This window comes from Lithobates pipiens, unplaced genomic scaffold (assembly GCF_037356315.1).
Source record: "Lithobates pipiens isolate NorthernLeopardFrog02 unplaced genomic scaffold, aLitPip1_a1.2 Scaffold_13, whole genome shotgun sequence".
Taxonomy (NCBI): domain Eukaryota; kingdom Metazoa; phylum Chordata; class Amphibia; order Anura; family Ranidae; genus Lithobates; species Lithobates pipiens.
Window position 1 is genome coordinate 444,352,545 of NW_027507718.1, and position 17,322 is coordinate 444,369,866.

Sequence of the window (17,322 nt, forward strand, 5' to 3'; positions counted from 1 at the left end):
GCCAGACTCGGTTTTTCGGTGGACAATCCCCTCGTCTGTGTCCTTTCCTGACCGGCCAGGCTGTGTGCTCTCATAAGGGTCTGGTATGGACTTTGGGGGGACCCCCACGCTGTTTTTACGGCATAGGGGTTCCCCTTAAAATCCATACCAGGTGACGGGGCTAGCAAGGTGTCAATCTCACCGATGGAGGCGGTGACATTGACTTCCTTCGCTAGTCCCATCGTACCTGAAGTCACGTTCAAAATGAATGGACTTTACTTGTGTGTGGGAAAGTCCTTTCATTTGAAAAGTCCGGCGGACTTTGGCTGCAAATTTCGGCGGATTAGTGTGTACACGGCATAACATCCACCAGCTCTGTGATGTCATCATGGAGGAGTGGAAGAAGACTCCAGTGGCAACCTGTGAAGCTGGTGAACTCCATGACCAAGAGGGTTAAGGCAGTGCAATTCTACCCCCCTCCTGATCTTAAAACAACATTTCAGGATTCTATGGAACAAGTGCAAAAAGATCACAAGCTGACAAAAAAAAAAAATAAATCCAGGCAGCCTGCCAAGTTTATTTCAAAATCACTGATAACTATGATTACCATGAGAACATGGTAACATTTTTTTCTTAGATCAAAAGAAAGAACTTTAAGACTAAACCTTTTTCTAACATTTTTTGCTAGAAAATTACTTAGAACCCCCAAACATTATAGAGACCCTAGAGAATAAAATGGCAGTTGTTGCAATATTTAACATCACACTGTATTTGCACAGCAGTCTTTCAAATGCGTTTTTTTTAAAATGCACTTTAAGGAAAACTAAACAGTAAAGTTAGACCAATTTTTTGTATAATGTGAAAAATGATGTTACGATGCGAGAATCGTGAAAAAATCGTGATCTTTATTCTAAGCAAAAAAATTGTGATTCTCATTTTAGCCTCTAGTGGCCACACAAAATATTGACACTTTGGGCCCTATTTGGACATTTTTACTTAGGGGTGTACTCAATTTTGTTGCTAGCGGTTTAGACATTAATGGCTGTGTGTCGAGTTATTTTGAGAGGACAGCAAATTTACACTGTTATACAAGCTGTACACTCACTACTTTACAATGTAGCAAAGTGTCATTTCTTCAGTGTTGTCACATGAAAAGATATCATAAAATATTTACAAAAATGTGAGGGGTGTACTTTTGTATATATACAGATACTGAGATACTGTATATATATATATATATATATATATATATATATATATATATATATATATATATACACAGTACTGTGAAAATGTTTTAGGCAGGTGGGAAAAATGCTGTAAATGCTGTAAAATTCTTTCATAAATAGAAGTGTTAAAAGTTATTTTTATTCATGAACAAAATGGAAAGTAAATGAACAGAAGAAAAATCTAAATCAAATCTAATTGGTGGTGTCCACCCTTTGCCTTAAAAAAAACAGCATCAGTTCTTCTAGGTACACTTTCACACAGTTTATGAAGGAACTCAGCAGGTAGGTTGTTCCAAACATCTTGAAGAACTAACCACAGATCTTCTGTGGATGTAGGCTGCCTCAGATCCTACTGAGATCAGGGCTCTGTGGGAGCCAAACCATCACCTACAGGACTCCTTGTTCTTCTTTATCCTGAAGATAGTTAAAGCGGAGCCCCAGCCAAAAGCATAAGCTCCTCTCTCCCCCTCCTTGCTGCCACGTTTGGCACCTTTTAGGGGGGAGGGGGGAGCAGGGTATCTGGTTTTGACAGGCCCCCCTCTTCCTTCCCCTGCAACTGGCCCAATCACAAAACAAAGCACACTTTGCACATGCTCAATAGAGAACCGGCAGTGAAGCCACAAGACTTCCCTGTTAGTGGAGATGGTGCTGGCAGCACCCAATAGCCGATTGAAGATTTGCCTCGGGTGAGGACATCGCTGCATCCCTGGACAGGTTACTGTGTTAATATTAAAAGTCAGCGGCTAAAGTAATTGTAGCTGCTGACTTTTATTTTTTTTCTGAAGGAGTCTGGAGCTCCTCTTTGATGAATTGTGTTAATGAATAAAAATAAACTATTAACACTTCTATTTTTGAAAGCATTTCTTAGTTACAGCATTTGTTCCCACCTGCCTAAAACCAGTGTAGCAACTTAAATAGTAAAACAAACTGTAGTTGCGCTGCCCCAATGTGTTAAAAAAAAATAATAATAATTAAAATCATCCAATCCCTTTAAGATCAAATTATCATGTCTATCACAAAATATAAGAAAAATATTTAATTTGGTGAATCAAATATTTAAAATTGTAAAACAGAAAATCCAACAGATGTAAATAAAGTCCCACATGGGGAATAAATAATCACAAAGTAATGTCCCATAGATGTGCAATTATGTAGGTCTTCAGTGTTGTATTAGTAAAACCAGTGTGCCTCCACCAAAGAAGTATTAACCGCTAGCCGACCAGCCGCCGCAGTTATAAGGTTAAATTGTAGCTGTACATTGCTTCTTTTAGACGTCACAGCAGGTGTGTTTACCTTGACAATACATTTAGATCTGTTGATCTTTTTGGCACTTTTTCCCTAAAGGTAACCCCAACTTATGTTATTTTTTATCATGTGTGCCCTTGAATTGTCCAGCTTTGTGACAGGTTTACCTTGATCTGTCACACTTTAAAATGGGTTTAGTTCTTCAAAATTCTAAAAAGATTTATGCTTTATATGGCGTGAACAAACTGTAATTACCAGCTTAATGAAGATCATGATTCATTTTAACCTCTTTGTAATAAATCTGACAACAGGCAAATAATGCATGAGAGCTGACATTTGGGCTTTGCTCAGAAAATTCATTGTGATGTTACCAACTATTTAATTGTGCTCTTTGCTGCCATCTTCTGGTTATTAATGGTCTGTGCAAAAGAGCTGAAATTCATTTGGTTAGAACACTGAGTATAGGAGTGGTAATTTCATTACAGCGTAATTTTTCGAAATAGAGCCCTCCAGGACTATTAACTGTATGTGTGTTCCAGACTTTTGGGATGGAAAAATTGTTGTTTTAAAAAGTCCAGCAAAATAGTTCACGTGATTCCTAAGAAGGAAGCTGAGAATTTGCAGTTCTGGATGGGTGATGGGGACAAGGTTAGGAAATATTTGTCTGTTGTAGTTAAAAGAAAACACATTAAAAAACACACTTAAATTGGTTTACCGGTCAACAAGAAATATGAAAAGTGATGCATCCACTTTTTGTACAGTGCCACATCCCAAGATTAAAGCAAATAGAAAGGCAGCAAACATTGGGGATTTCAAAGGCACCATGAAAAATAAGACAAAAATAACACATTTATTATAATATTGGTTAAAAAAAAACACTGTGCATATAAAAACACGATAGAAGCTGGTCCATATCAATTACATAAACCACACTGGAATGCATGAGCATAATAATAATGTAAATCCCGATGTGTCAATTCTTGACACAAATCTTCATTAGGTAATGTATCACAGTGGTAAAATGGGACCAATGGTTACATAGTCATGATATTTCCTGAGAAGGATAACCCCCAGAAGAGAAGAATAGCCTATTAAAGTGTCATGAAGTTTCCCACTAATAAGTTCAAAAAGTATAAATCTAGGCCTTCCAACTCCACTCACAATCGATGGCAGAAATGCAATTAGTAGATACACTTATCAGCCACTTTATTAGGTACACCAGTTAAATTACTTGGTAACATAAATTGTTAATCAGCCAATCACATGGCAGCAACTCAATGCATTTAGGCATCTAGACATGCTAAAGACGAATTGCTGAATTTCAAACCAGAATGGGTAAGGAAGGGTATTTAAGTGACTTTGAACGTGGTATGGTTGTTGGTGCCAAACAAGCTGGTCTGAGTTAATCTACTGGTATTTTAATGCACCACCATCTGTAGGGTTTACAGAGAATGGTCCGAAAAAGAGAAAATGTCCAGTGAGCGGCAGTTGTGTGGACGAAAATGCCTTGCTTGATGTCAGAGGTCAGAGGAGAATGGGCAGACTGGTTTGAAATGATAGAAAGGCAACAAGAACTCAAACAACCACTCATTACAACCAAGGTATACAGAATACCATCTCTAAACGCACAACACGTCAAACCTTGAAGCAGATGGGCTACAGCAGCCGAAGACCACACCAGGTGCCACTCCTGTCAGCTAAGAACAGGAAACTGTGGTTACAATTTGCAAGGTTGTCTTTGGGCCTCTTAGTTCCAGTTTTGCATCGTTTAAACTTCACGGCTTACCTAAGTATTTTTGCTGACCATTTCTAACCCTTTATGACCACAGTGTTCCCATCTTCTTATGGCTACTTCCAGCAGGATAATGCACCATGTCACAAAGCTCAAATAATCTCACCACTGGTTTCTTGGATACGACAATGAGTTCACTGTACTCCAATGGCCTCCACAGTCACCATATTTCATTCCTGTAGAGCATCAAAAGAGCATGGATGTGCAGCCAACAAATCTGCAACAACTGTGTAATGCTATCATGTCAATATGGACCAAAATCTATGCTACTTAGAATTAAGCCAGTTCTGAAGCCAAAAGGCGGTCCAACCTGGTACTAGCAAGGTGTACCTAATAAAGTGGCTGGTGAGTGTATATTCAACCATATAAAAAAGAGGAAGCAAACAGTTGGTGGTTATCAGAGCACTACAGCAAACACAAATGAGCATTTTCCCATCAAAAAAGGGAACACACAACTGAACACACTGCATCACATGGCCATACTCGCCATAAGCCAGGAAGCTAAAAACCCATAGCTGCTAGTATGCTAGGAAGGTGACAACACCTTTTAGAGGTTGAGGTTCCACACTCTGTCCATGTACCACCATTGGAGAACCACTTAATACCTTCTCCTATTAAGTGACAGAACACTACTATAAAGTAGCAGGAACCCTTAGCCCTTGTACACACGGTCGGAGAATCCGTCGGAATGTGTCCTATCGGACCGTGTCGTCGGATAATCCGACTGTGTGTGGTATGCATCGGACTGATGCCGTCGGAATATCCGTCGGACCCAATTTTCAAACTTGCTGGAAATATATTCCGACAAACTGGTCCGATAGGACATACTCCGATCATGTGTAGAGAATTCCGATCGGACAAAGTGCCACGCATGCTCAGATCAAATTCCTACATCAAAGCTATTGGCTACTAGCCTGAACGTAGTCTACGTCATCATGTTCTGAAAGATCGGATTTTTCGACAACTTTGTCCGACCGTGTGTATGCAACAGTTTCGGACAAGATCCGACGGACAAAATCCGACGGATTTGGTTGTCGGAATCTCCGACTGTGTGTACAAGGGCTTAGAGTGCCTGATCGAACCTTCTCCTAAAACACCCCCCAAAACAAAACAAAATCTTCTGGATATAGAAAAAGACCCCTTTTGCATTGCATAATACAATGCTCAGTTCATGAACAAATATTGCCAGGTGGGAACATTGCTACGTATGAGGCATAAGGTTGTGGCCTATTTCATTTGGTTAGTATTTGTGTTTTAAAAGTTTTAGGTGGCTCTTGGGATATGAGAAATGTAAATGGACCACTGATGGTGTAACCTATCCTGGACTTTATGGTATCTGCTGTTCACTAGTAACTTAAATTTGTATGTACTGCCCCAAGTATGGGTTTAAAATGTTCATGATGCCAATGATCCTCTAATTCTAAATCTGTTCTTTTGAATTGTAGATGCTTCAACTTATGCACACTTTCTATTTAACGCTTTCGACACAGATCACAATGGATCTGTGAGTTTCGAGGTAGGTTGCAATCTGTCAGTATAGTAAAAATGTTGTTTTTGTTTATTATTTAACTCCTCAACTTTGATGGGAAGGCACAAAATGTAGATCACTGTGTAGATTGAACCTAACGCTTCTCGTAGCCAATAAAACAGCTGACACCCTGAAAATGTGTTCACCCATCCACAATATAATGCTGACTGACTGCTCTGGTTACATACATCAAAACAGGTGAAGCTCTCATTGCAATAGGGGCAAAGAACTGTTTTACTTGACTCATACCAGTTTGGCTATAGAGCAAGATATACAGCACAACTTAATAGTATGCCCCTGTGTTAAACTCGTACCCCACCAAAAAATATGATTTTATAGAACAAGTTATCCTTCTGAAATTAGATTAGGGTGGGGGTTGTACAATATGTAGAGAGGTGCAAATATGGATTAGCAGAATTATTTTGGCAGTTATGAGATGAGGATGAGATGAAGACAAAAATATTTTAAGCACAGAAGAAAAAAAAAGCAAGTTGGTCTGGATATCAAAGTATCTAAAACTATAACGGTTTTTGCCACCCAAACTTTTTTCTGTCTCGATCAGATACCACAGACTAGAATCTAGAAGAACATAGCAGTCACTGTCATTGATCGGGTTAATTTGTATGATATCCATTCAGGCCTCATGCACAATGGATGTTTTTTTCTGCTGTGCCTTGGGGCATCTGGTGTTTTTTTCTAGGCTAAGCGCCCCTGTATGTTAGCGTATGTGTCCATGCACACATACTGTAGGTATTTGGAGGAGTTTCGAGGCAGGGGCATTTAGAGGCAGAAAAAAACAACACATCCAGTGCATCCAGCAACAGCAAATTACTTGATTCAGATGTTGGTTCTGACTCTGAGGTTGAGAAAGGCAGGAACATGAGCCTACAGATAGGGGAGAACATTGGTACACCAATTGGCAGTCATGCTCCCCCAGCCGCAGCTTATTGTTGTCTCTAGTGATAATGAGGAGGGAGGAGATGATGATGAGGTCACTGACTCGACTTTAGTGCCGGATAGAGCAGAGAAGGAAACTGAAGGTGAGGCACAACCCTAATGAGGCAGCCATCATGGAAGAGTAGAGAGCAGCCACCCTATTCCATCACATTGTGGAGCTGTTGTCTCCCGGGCCACTTCCCACAACTCAGCAGTCTGGGCCTTTTTTTTTTTTTTTTTTTTAGTACATATGCAGCCAATTGCACTGTTGCTATTTGCAAACTTTGTCTCAAGCCCATCAAGTGTGGCAAAACCACCAACCATTTGGGTATCACATGCTTGACAAGGCATTTAAGCTCCCGCCACTCAGCCCGTTGGCAAGAGCACCTAAAAGCCATACAAAAGGGGCACAAATCTGTCCCTCCTCCTTACTCACCTCAGTCTGTCCCTGCTAAACCTCATGACCTCTCAGCAGCCTCCACTGACAGGGATGATGGTATAGCGCAGGGTGTCCCAGGTCCTTGCAGCACACCTGCCAGCACCACACCACCAGCTGTAGACTATAGCCGGCAAATTTCTCTGCTCCATCTGCTGCAACAGGAAAAAAATACAGTACCTGCCACCCACATGCCCAGCGTCTAAATGCAAGCTTGTCAAAGCTGCTGACTCTACAACTTCTACCTTTCTGCCTGGTGGATTCTGCCCCCTTCCATGTATTTGCAGAATGTGCTGTACTGCAATGGTAGGTTCCCAGTCGATATTTCTTTCCATGTAAGGCCTCTACCATCACATGTAAGGCAATGTTTTGGCATCGTTGGGCAAGGCAGTCAGCCGCAAAGTCCACGTTACTGCTGACATGTGGTCCAGCAAGCACGGGCAGGGGCGATACATATTTTGCTCACAGCACACTTTGTAACTCTGCGTGCAACTCGGAAGGATGCAGGACAGGGCCCAGTGCTGCAGCTTGTTGTGTCCCCACGTCTCCATACAGCTGGTGATGATGCCAGATTCATCAGTTCTACCCCCCCCCCCCCTCCTTCTCCATGCCCTCCTCTGCTGAATTTTCCTATGAAACTCAAGTACAACTGTACAAAAGTCTTTTTGGGGTATTGAATGTCTGCAGGACTTCTAGGCTGCCTAATGTTGTGGGTGTTGATTTCATCTGGAATAATGTTTTTTTGTGTAGGTTTCCTGGGCACAATTAACACCTAAAGACCAATTTTTACGCAACTGTTTGACAGGTGCATATCATTACAAATTTTTACAGCAAGGCCAATTCTTTCTTTTATCAAGAGTACCTCTATAAGGTGTTGGTGTGAAGGCCCCACCAACACCCAAAGAACAATCTTTCTGCACCTGTTTGGCAGGTGCATATCATTACAATTTTTCACAGCAAGGTCATTTCTTGCTTTCATCAAGAGTACCTCTATAGGGTTATGGTGTGAAGGAGCCACCGACACCCAAAGAACAATTTTTCTGCACCCGTTACAGAAGTAGAAATCCAAAGTTTATGGTAGAGACTAGGGATGAGCTTAGTGTTCGAGTGGAACGCATGTTCGCCCGTTTGCCATCGCAGTGCATTGCTGGCTCATGATTGGCCAAGCATGTACTGTGACCCCGCATGCTTGGCCAATCACAGCTTGGCCAGCGCGGCGGCCTTGTGTAGTGTGATGGCGTCTGTAGGAGTTAGTGGGTGTTCTCTGTGTACCTTCAACGCAGTATACACCGTCCGTTATCCACCAATTTAGCGTCCTTGCTCTTCTGTAATTGAGCTTTCAGCCAGCTGCAGGAGTTTGTGGGTGTTGTCTGTGTGCCCTGAGAGCAGTATACACCATTATCCACCTATATAGCTATATTGCTCTTCTGTAATTGAGCTTTCAGCCAGCTGCAGGAGTTTGTGGGTGTTGTCTGTGTGCCCTGAGCGCAGTATATACCATTATCCACCTATATAGCTATATTGCTCTTCTGTAATTGAGCTTTGACTGTTCTAAACATGGGAAACACGTGACACTTCACAGGCATACTATAGACACCCCCCAGGCACGATATTTAAAGGAATATTTCACTTTTTTTTTTCACTTTAATTGTCATTAAAATCAGTGCTCCCGAAAAAAACTGCAGTTTTTCAAAACATTTTAGGCATTGACCCATGTCCCCTGGGGCAGGAGCCAGGTCCCCAAACCCTTTTTAGGACAATATCTTGCATATTAGCCATTAAAATTAGCACTTTTTATTTCGAACATTCGAGTCCCATAGACTTGGTGTCAAGTTATTCACTTTACAGTCAACAAAGGGGGCACTCTTTACGTCTAGAGGAGAAGAGATTTCATCTCCAAATACGGAAAGGTTTCTTCACAGTAAGAGCTGTGAAAATGTGGAATAGACTCCCTGCAGAGGTGGTTATGGCCAGCTCAGTAGAGTGCTTTAAGAAAAGCCTGGATTATTTCCTAAGTGTGCAGAATATAACTGGGTACTAAAATTTATAGGTAAAGTTGATCCAGGGAAAATCCGATTGACTCTCGGGGGATCAGGAAGGAATTTTTTCCCCTGCTTTAGCAAATTGGATCATGCTCTGCTCAGGTTTTTTGCCTTCCTCTGGATCAACTGTGGGTATAGAATTGGATATATGGGCTGGTATGATATTTATTATATATATATATATATATTTTTTTGGTTGAACTGGATGGACTTGTGTCTTTTTTCAACCTGACTAACTATGTAACTATGTAACTTCAATGGGGTTCTAAAGTTCGCATGAATTTGCGGTCCGTTCGAAAGTTCTGGTGCGAACCGAACCGGGGGGGGGGGGGTGTTCAGCTCATCCCTAGTAGAGACACCAGAATTTATCCAAAAAATCTCTAATCTTGTTCCCCGTGCACTACATTGTTACCTTATCAGACTGACTGGCTGTTGCTTACAAAATAAAGAAAATTTGCAGGGAAAATATTTTGGGCTTTATAAATGCAATTATTGCTGTAGCAGCTTCTATACACAGTACAGATGTGCCACTTTACAGGTGTACTAAGGGGACCCCCCAGGCACTATATTGAAAGGAACTTTTCATTTTTATACGTACACTTTAAGCATCAATAAATCACTGCTCTTTTAAAAATTATGTTTTTTACAAACTTTTTTTCATTGGTACATGTCCCCCAGGGCAGTACCCTGACCCCCGTAAGCATTTTATGCCCAATTACTTGCATATAAGCCTTTTTCACATTTGGGTCCCATAGTCTTCAATGGGGTTCGTTTTTCGGCTTCAAACTTTCCCGATGTTTGAAAGTTCTGGTGCGAACCCAACAGGGGGTCATTCGGCCAGTCTAGGAGAGTTAGCAAATGTCCAGTGTGCACAAGGCCTTAGTCATATCCAACTCTTAGCCCTTGTACACACGGTCAGACATTCTGACAACCAAATCCGTTGGATTTTGTCCGACGGATTTTGTCCGACGGATTTTGTCCGACGGATTTTGTCCGAAACTGTTGCATAGACACGGCCGGACAAAGTTGTCGGAAAATCCGATCGTTCAGAATGTGATGATGTAATTTCGTTACGATGGGACTACGTTCAGGCTAGTAGCCAATAGCTTTGGTCTAGGAATTTGATCTGAGCATGCGTGGCACTTTGTCCGATCGGAATTCTCTACACACAATCGGACAAAGTCCGATCGGATCAAGTTGTCGGAAAATTTTATAGCCCAGCTGGAAAACTTGTTAACATGTATCTGTGCATCCAGTGGTTCCCATGTTTAATCTCTGGGGGACAAAGAAAAACACATTGGTGTGTGGCCTGGCGGGAACCCAGGCTGAGGTAGTCTCTCCCATCACTACTACATCGCCATGGGACTCTGTGGATTTGCGGCACCAGGGACTTTTTTTCTCTCTTCCCTTCAGTGACTACAGGAGCTGGGATGAGCTCCATGCCTTGCCGACACTCGTGCAGCACATTCAGTATCATCTACATTACTCCCCACATCAATTAAGCCTGAGCGACACACTAACAAACTGTGGGTCACAGGGCTTACCTGCTGTTAGGGGCAAATTTCTGACCCTGGATGCAGAGAGATTTTATCCAAAGGAAAAAAAATGTATCCCTACCTGCAGGTCACCACTGGATGTGCAGATACAGGTGGATACATGTTTACAACAGCAGACAGCCTTGGCTCTTTTCAGGTTTACAGGCTGAGCAGAGATTGGAACTTCTGAGATCCCACCGGGTGCAGGTATTTGCAGTATAGTTGCTGCACCATGGTCATGTAGGATGTATGAACGAGACCCAAGACTAGATTTTAGCTAACCTTACTGTGCAAGTTGAGTGGGTGCAAGGAGCAACATATTGTGGTAGGCAGCAAATTCAGTGATTTATTTAAATCTTAAAAAAACTGTGTCCTAAGAAATTTTATGAAATGTTTTAAGAAATGAAAAAAAAAAAAATATTGTGCACTGCCTACCACAGGATGGTGCCCTTTGTACCTGGTCAATATGGTTTGCTTTTATTCAGTCTTAAACTGTAGTAAACCCAGCTTTTGAACTTGTACCTACAAGTAAGCCTATAATAACAAACATATGGTGTTTAGGAGATATTCACATGGAATGCCGCCAGTGATGTCTTTGGTGCATGCGCTCTGAAGGGACAGCATACCACTTGGTTGTACTTCTCCTGGGGAGGAGTGCAGTTCATTCTGCACTTTTGTGACCCATTTTTAGCCAACAGCCAGTTAAAGCTCAGCTGTCAGCTGATTTCGCTCAGCAGGTCCAGGCTGTGGAAAGATCCTAACTTTAAAGTCAGGACTCACCCAGATGCCTGGACCAGTAGCTTGCTCTACCTCTCAGTGAGCCACAGAGACCCTAAGCCAGCCGCTCCTGCCCCCTCCACAGCCTGGCATTCCAGTGAGCTTGGGGGAGGGGGGCAGAGCCAGGGACTGACAGGCACCACTCTTTGTTCACCGAAGGCTGAGAAATTAGTGATCAGTGGTCTTTAATCGCTCTGTTGTTGATCTTTGAAGCAGCTGGGGACAGAGGCAACATTGGATTGATGCTCCATCCACTTAGGTAGGTATAATTTTTTTAAAATCTATTTTAAAGGAAAACAATTCCCCTCTCCCTCCTAAGAACCCATCCTCCCCAAGCAAAGATTCCCACTGCAAAATATCTCCCTCCTCCAAAAATTAACCCCCCCCCGTTTCTAAACCAACCCCCCCCAAGCAAAAATATCTCCCTCAGTCAATACCCTCTCCCCCAGCAAAGATTCCTAATTATGAAGAAAATCTCCCTTCATCCAATCAAACTCCCTCCCAGAAGCAAATCCCTGCCAATAACCACCCCCTGTAAACTTCTCTACAAGAAAATCCCCCTTTCTCCAAAAGCAAACCCACCCCCCCTTTCCTTAACCCCCCACTAAAAGAAACTCCCCCAGGCTGGAATTCTCACTTCCTCCTTCCCAAAACAGAAAGTTGATGCCTCCCCACTTACCAGACCTCAGATTCAGCAGGGCACATAAGTAGGAAAACTTCTACATCTCCCTCCGGGTGTGTCATACAATACCTCTTGGAGGAGTCTAGGAGTTCCCTCAACCATGCACTGTCAATTGCCGGCATCTGAGACCTTGCAGTAATTTAATGATTTTCAGGGGGACCCCTTATTAAACTGAGGGGATGGGGCACAATGGAAGGGGGGGCTGGCTGCTGCACTCCGAAACTCTGATTGCTTCTACTGTGCTGATGCTGAGACTTAACAGCAGGGACACTGTCTAGGCATTTTGCCAGGATGTTCTGGGGGGGGTTTGAACACCCCTGACCCCCTACCTTATCTACACCCCTGGACTCCCCCAAAAATCCATACCAGACCTTTATCTGAGCACGCAACCTGGCAGGCCGCAGGAAAAGAGGGGGAATGAGAAAGTGCCCCCGGACCGTACTAGGCCACATGCCCTAAACATGGGGAGGGTGCTTTGGGGTAGCCCCCCAAAGCACCATGTCCCCATGTTGATGGGGATAAGGGTTTCATCCCCACAACCCTTGCCCCTTTAACAAGGGGACCCCAGACCCCGGCCTCCCTCCTGTGTGAAATGGTAATGGGGTACAAATATACCCCTATCATGTCACAAAAAAAGTGTGAAAATTGTAAAAATTACATGACACGGCCTGGGACAAGTCCTTTATTAAAAAATAATGTATGAAAATAAAAATGCCCCACAAAGTCTTCTTCTCTTGCTCTGCCGACGGACCGAAAAAGAAAAAAAAAACGTGACCAACCTGCCTCCATGGGAGGCTCCCACTGTATGACGCATCTTCGCTTTGACAGTTCTTTTATAAGTGAGGGCGGGGCCACACTGTGACGTTCCCGGGTGACCCCACCCCCCCTCTGGCGCACGGGGACTTCTCTATGGCCACAAGTACTTTTTAATTACTTTTTTGTCCTTTAGAAATGTCATTTTGTGCAGGGACTGTTGTAAACAAGGGAAACATGCGCCACTTTACAGGCATACAATAGACACCCCCCAGGTATGAAATTTAAAGGAATATTTCACTTTTATTGTTTCACTTTAAGCATTATTAAAATCACTGCTCCCAAAAAAAGGCAGTTTTTAAAACTTTGTTTTTGCATTGATCCATGTCCCCTGGGGCAGGACCCAGGTCCACAAACACTTTTTATGACAATAACTTGCATATAAGCCTTTAAAATTAGCACTTTTGATTATTCATGTTCATGTCACATAGACTTTAAGGCCCCTTTCACACATGCGGACCGTATGTCCGTATTTCATCCATCTGTTTGCGGATGAAATACGGACATACATGCATTCCTATGGGATAGCGGGTGTCTGCGGATGAACATCGGCAGACACCCGATATCATCCGCCTCCGCTATTGTCCAATTCTGCAGACGGAGGAAAATCCTATTTTTCTATCCGTCTGCAGAGCGGATTGGATGAACACGGACAGATGGTCCGTGTTCATCCGATCCCCCATAGAGGAGAACAGAGAGCTGACAGGGCGGTCCCTGCACAGTGTGCAGGGACCGCCCTGTTATCCGCCGGCTCAGCGGGGACAAACGGAGCGATCCCCGCTGAGCAAGCGGATCATCACTGGGTGGATCATTACTGATCCGTCCCGTGTGAAAGGGGCCTAACTGTGTTTGTGTGTTCTGCTGTGAACTGAACCAGGAGGGTGTTCGGCACATCCCTACTCTCAATCAACAGTAACTATTTTTAATCATTTTGCTGCTAGCATTAGTAAATGGATAGGAAAGTATATCATATTTGCTTGTTTTAAACTTTTTTTTTACATTTCTTCAGTTATTTACCTGGTTTCTATGCCTAAACAAATGATGTCATACATCCCGGGAGACTACAGTAGAGAAGGAGGCTCTCTCAGCTAAGCACACCCTCCTGCCTGCATGCCTGAGCTAAGGGCAGGTGGATTCCAAGAAGTAAAGGCTACATGAATCATCTGCCCTTACTCAAGAAGGCTACGACCAGAAATGCTAGGGGGTAAGAATCCGGATTCAAGTTGCGGACTCGCTGGTATTATAATTCCATCATGATTCATAAGATGTTTCCCCAATGCCTAGACACCTGCTGGCGATGTGGAGAGGAGTCTAGCTATCTTCTCCATATTTTTTGGTCCTGCAGATTACTACCTCCTTATTGGGCAGGAGTCCCAGAAATTTTCTGGCCACGTTTTACCACGGGATGTGACAATTTTCCTCTTGCATCACCACCATTTCTCCAGTAAGGCCTGCAAGTATTCTATATTACCATTATTGCTCATAGGGGCAAAGAGCTGCATTCCACTTTTTTGGAAGCAGACACAGGCTCCACCTATATCCACCTGGCTGAAAAAGATCGCTGAAATTAATGAGCTGGAAGATTTGGTGGCCACAGAGAGGAGTCTTCATGAAAAATTCCTCAAAAAGTGGTTTTACTGGCACAAATGTGTTTAAGGCCTTGCTGACCTAAATTTGTCTCCTTAAAAAAGTGGAGGTTGTCTCAGAGGTGCTCCACCTATATCCACCTGGCTGAAAAAGATCGCTGAAATTAATGAGCTGGAAGATTTGGTGGCCACAGAGAGGAGTCTTCATGAAAAATTCCTCAAAAAGTGGTTTTACTGGCACAAATGTGTTTAAGGCCTTGCTGACCTAAATGTGTCTCCTTAAAAAAGTGGAGGTTGTCTCAGAGGTGCTCCTGTGCCCTTACATTCCTCCTCTTCCTCCTCAATCTACACCCCACCCTGATCCCTACATTTTTCTTTCTCTGTCTCTCTTTCTTTCTCATTTTCTCTTTTTTCAGCTACATTTTTTCGAGTGACAGCGTCTACAAAAATCCCCTAGTGCTTCGTTTTTCGGGACATTTACTTATATATTGCCATTTCGCATGCTTGTCATTGAGTTCCATGTGGGACAGAGGATTACTCTGTGTTTAGGCTGCCATGCAGTCTGCAAGCTGAGTCTCTTTATGCATAGTCTATTATTTTGGATGTATTTGTCCCACGGTTTCTGTACTATTTCTGTTTCTGTGTGTTGCTTAAAAAGAAAGTATGGGGGAAAAAAAAGAAGACATGGATGGATAGGTGAGTTTGCTTTTGAATATTAAAAATGAATGAAATAGCGTTTTTAGTTTGTGGTGCTCAGATGCAGTGTAGTTATACTTTACACGTGTTTATTTTTTTGTTTTCAATGTGTTTATTGGGTTTTAACAGAAAAATACATTGTAAAATGGCATCATTCCTATCGTCGCACTGCACGGCCCATTAACAAAGAAACAAATCCAAAACATAATGAACAATAGAGTAAGCCCTTGTACACACGGTCGGAGATTCCGACAACCAAATCCGTCGGATAAATTCCGACGGATTTAGTTCGGAAGAGGTCCGGAAGTGATGTTGCATACACACGGTCAAACTTAGTTGTCGGAAGTTTCGGTTGCCAAGAACCCGGTGACGTAAGCCGCGTACGACGGGACTAGAAAAAGGAAGTTCAGCACCACGTCCGGCACCCTTTGGGCTCCTTCTGCTGATCTCATGTTTATCGCGAAGTTTGGTGACAGACGATTCGCACTTTTCAGATTTGTGCTTCAGTTCGGTACTGCTCTTCAGTTTGTGCTTGTCTGTGCGTATCTGATTATCAGTGCGTGTAGTCAGTAAGCATTTGTTTCTCATTGTGGACTATATCTTGGTATAGTAAGCTTTGATTTGCATTGCTTATCGTCTGCTTGCTTCTGCTATTCAGGTCGTTCTTTCAGGCATTGCTGTTTATAAGTGCTTTCTGTTGTCCGTTCTGACCAGCTGACCGTTTTAAACCATGTTTCATGTACGTACTCGTCAAAGAGTTTGTGCTGTGCAGGGGCTTGGTGTTGGGCTTTTAGCTTTCACACAAGCCCGGTCCATGAACAGGGCGAGGAGGCGTTTGTGGAACAAGAATTGGTTGCACCAGCGTGACCAGTTCTCGCACATGCCTTTGCTCCGTGAGATCCGAGAGAATAAACCTCATGATTTCAGGAATTATCTCCGGATGACGGACCCAGTTTTTCACCGTATGCTGGCTTTGCTGTCCCCTTATATCACCAGGCAGGATACCTGCATGCGGCAAGCCATCACTCCGGAGCAGAGGCTCATTGCCACGTTGCGCTACTTGGCGACAGGGAGAAGCCTTCAGGACCTAAAGTTCTCCACAGGCATCTCCCCCCAGGTTCTGGGGATCATTATTCCAGAGACCTGTTCTGCCATCATTCAGGTCCTGCAGAAGGACTATATGAAGGTAAGTTGTGTCCTTTAACATCACATTCTATGTATTTAATGATTGCTAATGTCTTGGATTTCTTTCCAAATTCCCTAATTACCATGATTGCAATATGCTCTAATGTCCTCATGCATATTTGCCTCACTAACTTCCCCACCATGCTCTTCTTGGCCCATAAAACTATAGTCTAGTCGCTTAGCAATGCCTTTTGTCAGCTCCATAGTATTGCTTTCCCCTAAACACCCCCTAAAATGTCTACAAATGTTATGTGTGTGCTTCAATTCATGCAGAGTGACATTTTTTTTTTTTTGGTTGGGCCAAACTCCTTAGGAGTTTGCTAGGTCAGCTGATAGCAATCCTCTATCTGCTGACTTTACCAAACCCAATACACACTCTACCTACCTTTTTTCTGGTCACATTTATGGACGAATTCACCAAAGCATGTAGTGCAAGGGCCTGCCTCAATACTTTCAAATGCTATATTTTTTTATTTTTTTACCCTATTATTATCTTGATAGGTAATAGCAGAATGTCAAAATGTGCTTCCATTTTGTTTTATTTTTGGTATTATGACACTTCTTACCTGTCCGGTGGGCTGCCAATAGTGTAAGTAAGGAGGGGCTTCCCAAAGTATCACACATTATTTAGGCATTCAGCTCTCAATCAAGTGGAGAGGGTTTCCTGTCCAAAACATCCCCCACCCCTCATTTTTTGCAAGGGCCCATCAGATGGGGGGGATGGGGGGGGGGTGATGACTCTCATAAGGGGACCTTATACTTTAGGCTTTAAATACTAATTTCCCAAAATGTTATACTGATCTTGGCCAAAAATGTTGGTGTCTAATCTGCTTGCAATGTTGATTTGAAAAATTACTAATT

The 17,322-nt window shown here is 42.9% G+C and overlaps 1 protein-coding gene across 4 annotated transcripts in view; it reads left to right on the forward strand.

The window, feature by feature from the left end:
* Nucleotides 1-17,322, forward strand: part of KCNIP4 (potassium voltage-gated channel interacting protein 4) — an 871,913-nt gene that overhangs the window by 812,985 nt on the left and 41,606 nt on the right. For all 4 annotated transcript variants that reach the window (XM_077477713.1, XM_077477712.1, XM_077477711.1 and 1 more), the window contains exon 4: nucleotides 5,691-5,761. In XM_077477713.1, coding sequence (XP_077333839.1) covers nucleotides 5,691-5,761 — 71 coding nt within the window. The remainder of the gene's footprint in view (nucleotides 1-5,690; nucleotides 5,762-17,322) is intronic.